Source organism: Protobothrops mucrosquamatus, unplaced genomic scaffold (assembly GCF_001527695.2).
Source record: "Protobothrops mucrosquamatus isolate PMUCROS unplaced genomic scaffold, P.Mucros_1.0 scaffold4779, whole genome shotgun sequence".
Classification (NCBI taxonomy): Eukaryota; Metazoa; Chordata; class Lepidosauria; order Squamata; family Viperidae; genus Protobothrops; species Protobothrops mucrosquamatus.
Window position 1 is genome coordinate 60,803 of NW_015390669.1, and position 2,047 is coordinate 62,849.

The following is a 2,047-nucleotide window of genomic DNA, read 5'->3' on the forward strand; positions in this document are numbered from 1 at the left end:
TTGGATGACGTCTGAATTGAAGAGGAACGTACAGGAAATTGAGATAGAAATGGGCACCAGAGAGGAAAAGCTGGAGAGGGTGCCTGGTATACACGGAGGGTGAAAAGGGACGTAGCCCTATTGAAATTGGATATAAAGGTCTCCCGCTTTCAAAGAACTGCTGGCAGGTGGATAAAAAAAAATAGCATTTCCCCCCCCCTCTTTTACTTTTCACCAACCTTGCTCACTTTAAGACGGTGGATTTCAACTCCCAGAATTCCTCAGTCAGCAAAGATTTACCAGAATTGGGCACCGCTAACGACGAGAAGGAATGTAAATAGTGTCAACGTGTCAGGCAGCGTATCACCCCAGCACCAATGGAGCAGCGGAATGCGCGAACTACTTTATCGTCTTTTTTTTTTAGTTTGATAAAGTAACTTTCTTAATAGATGGCGGGAACGCGATAGACGTAATATATCTTGACTTGAGCAAAGTGGGGGGGGGAATGGCTGGCGGAGGAATTCTGGGAGTTGTAGTCCACAAGTCTTCAAGTTGACAAGGTGGCATTTGGATCCTCAAAAAATGTCATGCATGTATTCTAATTTACAGCCCAAATGTTGGAGATGTGGAAGTTTAGATGCAACTTATTTTCATATTTGGTGGACGTGTAGGGAAATAAAACCATTTTGGATCAAGGTTTGGTGGAATATTCAAAATATTTTTAAGAAAAAGATAAAGTTCACACCGCAGTTATTTCTATTAGGTATTATGGGAGATTTGGATGCTAAAGAAATGAATCTGATGTTAAATCTTATAACAGCTGCAAGACTATTGGTAGCTCAAAACTGGAAGATGGATCGTTTGCCTACTGTAGAAGAATGGTCTCTTAAAGTGTCAAATTTAGCAGAAATGGCTAAGATTTCTGCTTATTTAAAGGATCAAACACAGGAAAGATACATTTCGGTTTGGAGAAGATGGATAGATTATATTCAGAATAAATATGGGACTGAAAAGTTCCATTTGGTGTTTGAGTAAATTTTACAGTATTGTTATTGTGAATATTTTATTATATTTTTTTATAGTTTTTATTATATTTTATTATATTGATATTATTATTATTCTGAGTAGTAATTTTGTTTAATAATTAAGTTGATTATTTGTTTATTATTGTGTTTAATTTTGAATTATCTAAATTTATTTTAAAAGGGAGTTAAAGTGTGTTATAGATTTGGTTACATAATTAGTTGGATAATGTTATTTAGATTATGATTAATATATTTGTAACCCTGTGAACAGCTCTGGGAAGTGGGGGGGTGGGGGTTTTTTTTTGGGGGGGGAAGGAGGTTTATTTTGTAAATGTTATAAAACTTTTAATAATAATAAAAAAAAGTCTTCAAGTTGACAAGGTTGGAGACCCCGGACTTATAGAAAGGAGCTTATATTGGAAACGTCTCCAGGAGGTCACAAAGCCCCTTAATAATAATAATAATAATAATGATGATGATGATGATGATGATGATGATGATGATGATGATGATGATGATGATGATGATAAAGCTGGAAGGGACCTTGGAGGTCATCTAGTCCAACCCCCTGCTCAGGCAGGAAACCCTGTACCATTTCGGACAAATGGCTGTCCCTTATTAACAGCAACCTTCCTTTGGGCGCGGGTTCGGTTTTCCCGGACTGAGGAATCGTCCCACCGCTTGGCGGTTTATTTTACAGGTCAGCGGCGGCTGGAAGAGGCCTTGAAACGGCGGAAGGGTCAAAGCCAGCGTCCCAAGTCCTGGGTCTATAAGGTGAGTGGCTCAGGGCTGAACTGCGGGGTCCTGGGGGGGTCCCTGAGCTGGGGGGGTTTCTTGGCAGACGTTTCGTGACCCAACTAGGGAACGTCATCAGTGATAGAAGGGAGGGGGATTTGTGGAGAGGAGGAGGAGGAGGCAGAGGAAGAGGAGGAGAAGAAGAAAAGGACTGAGGGGTCCTTGATGATCTCTGAGCTGGGTGGTTTTCTTGCAGACGTTTCATGACCCAACTATGTAATATTATCAATGCTAGAAGGAATGTCGTT

The 2,047-nt window shown here is 40.2% G+C and overlaps 1 protein-coding gene across 1 annotated transcript in view; it reads left to right on the plus strand.

Annotated features, from left to right (window-relative positions):
• The window catches only part of TNK1 (tyrosine kinase non receptor 1), a 20,156-nt gene that overhangs the window by 3,054 nt on the left and 15,055 nt on the right, over nt 1–2,047 (plus strand). Inside the window, exon 2 of the mRNA XM_015828666.1 lies at nt 1,705–1,778. Coding sequence (XP_015684152.1) covers nt 1,705–1,778 — 74 coding nt within the window. The remainder of the gene's footprint in view (nt 1–1,704; nt 1,779–2,047) is intronic.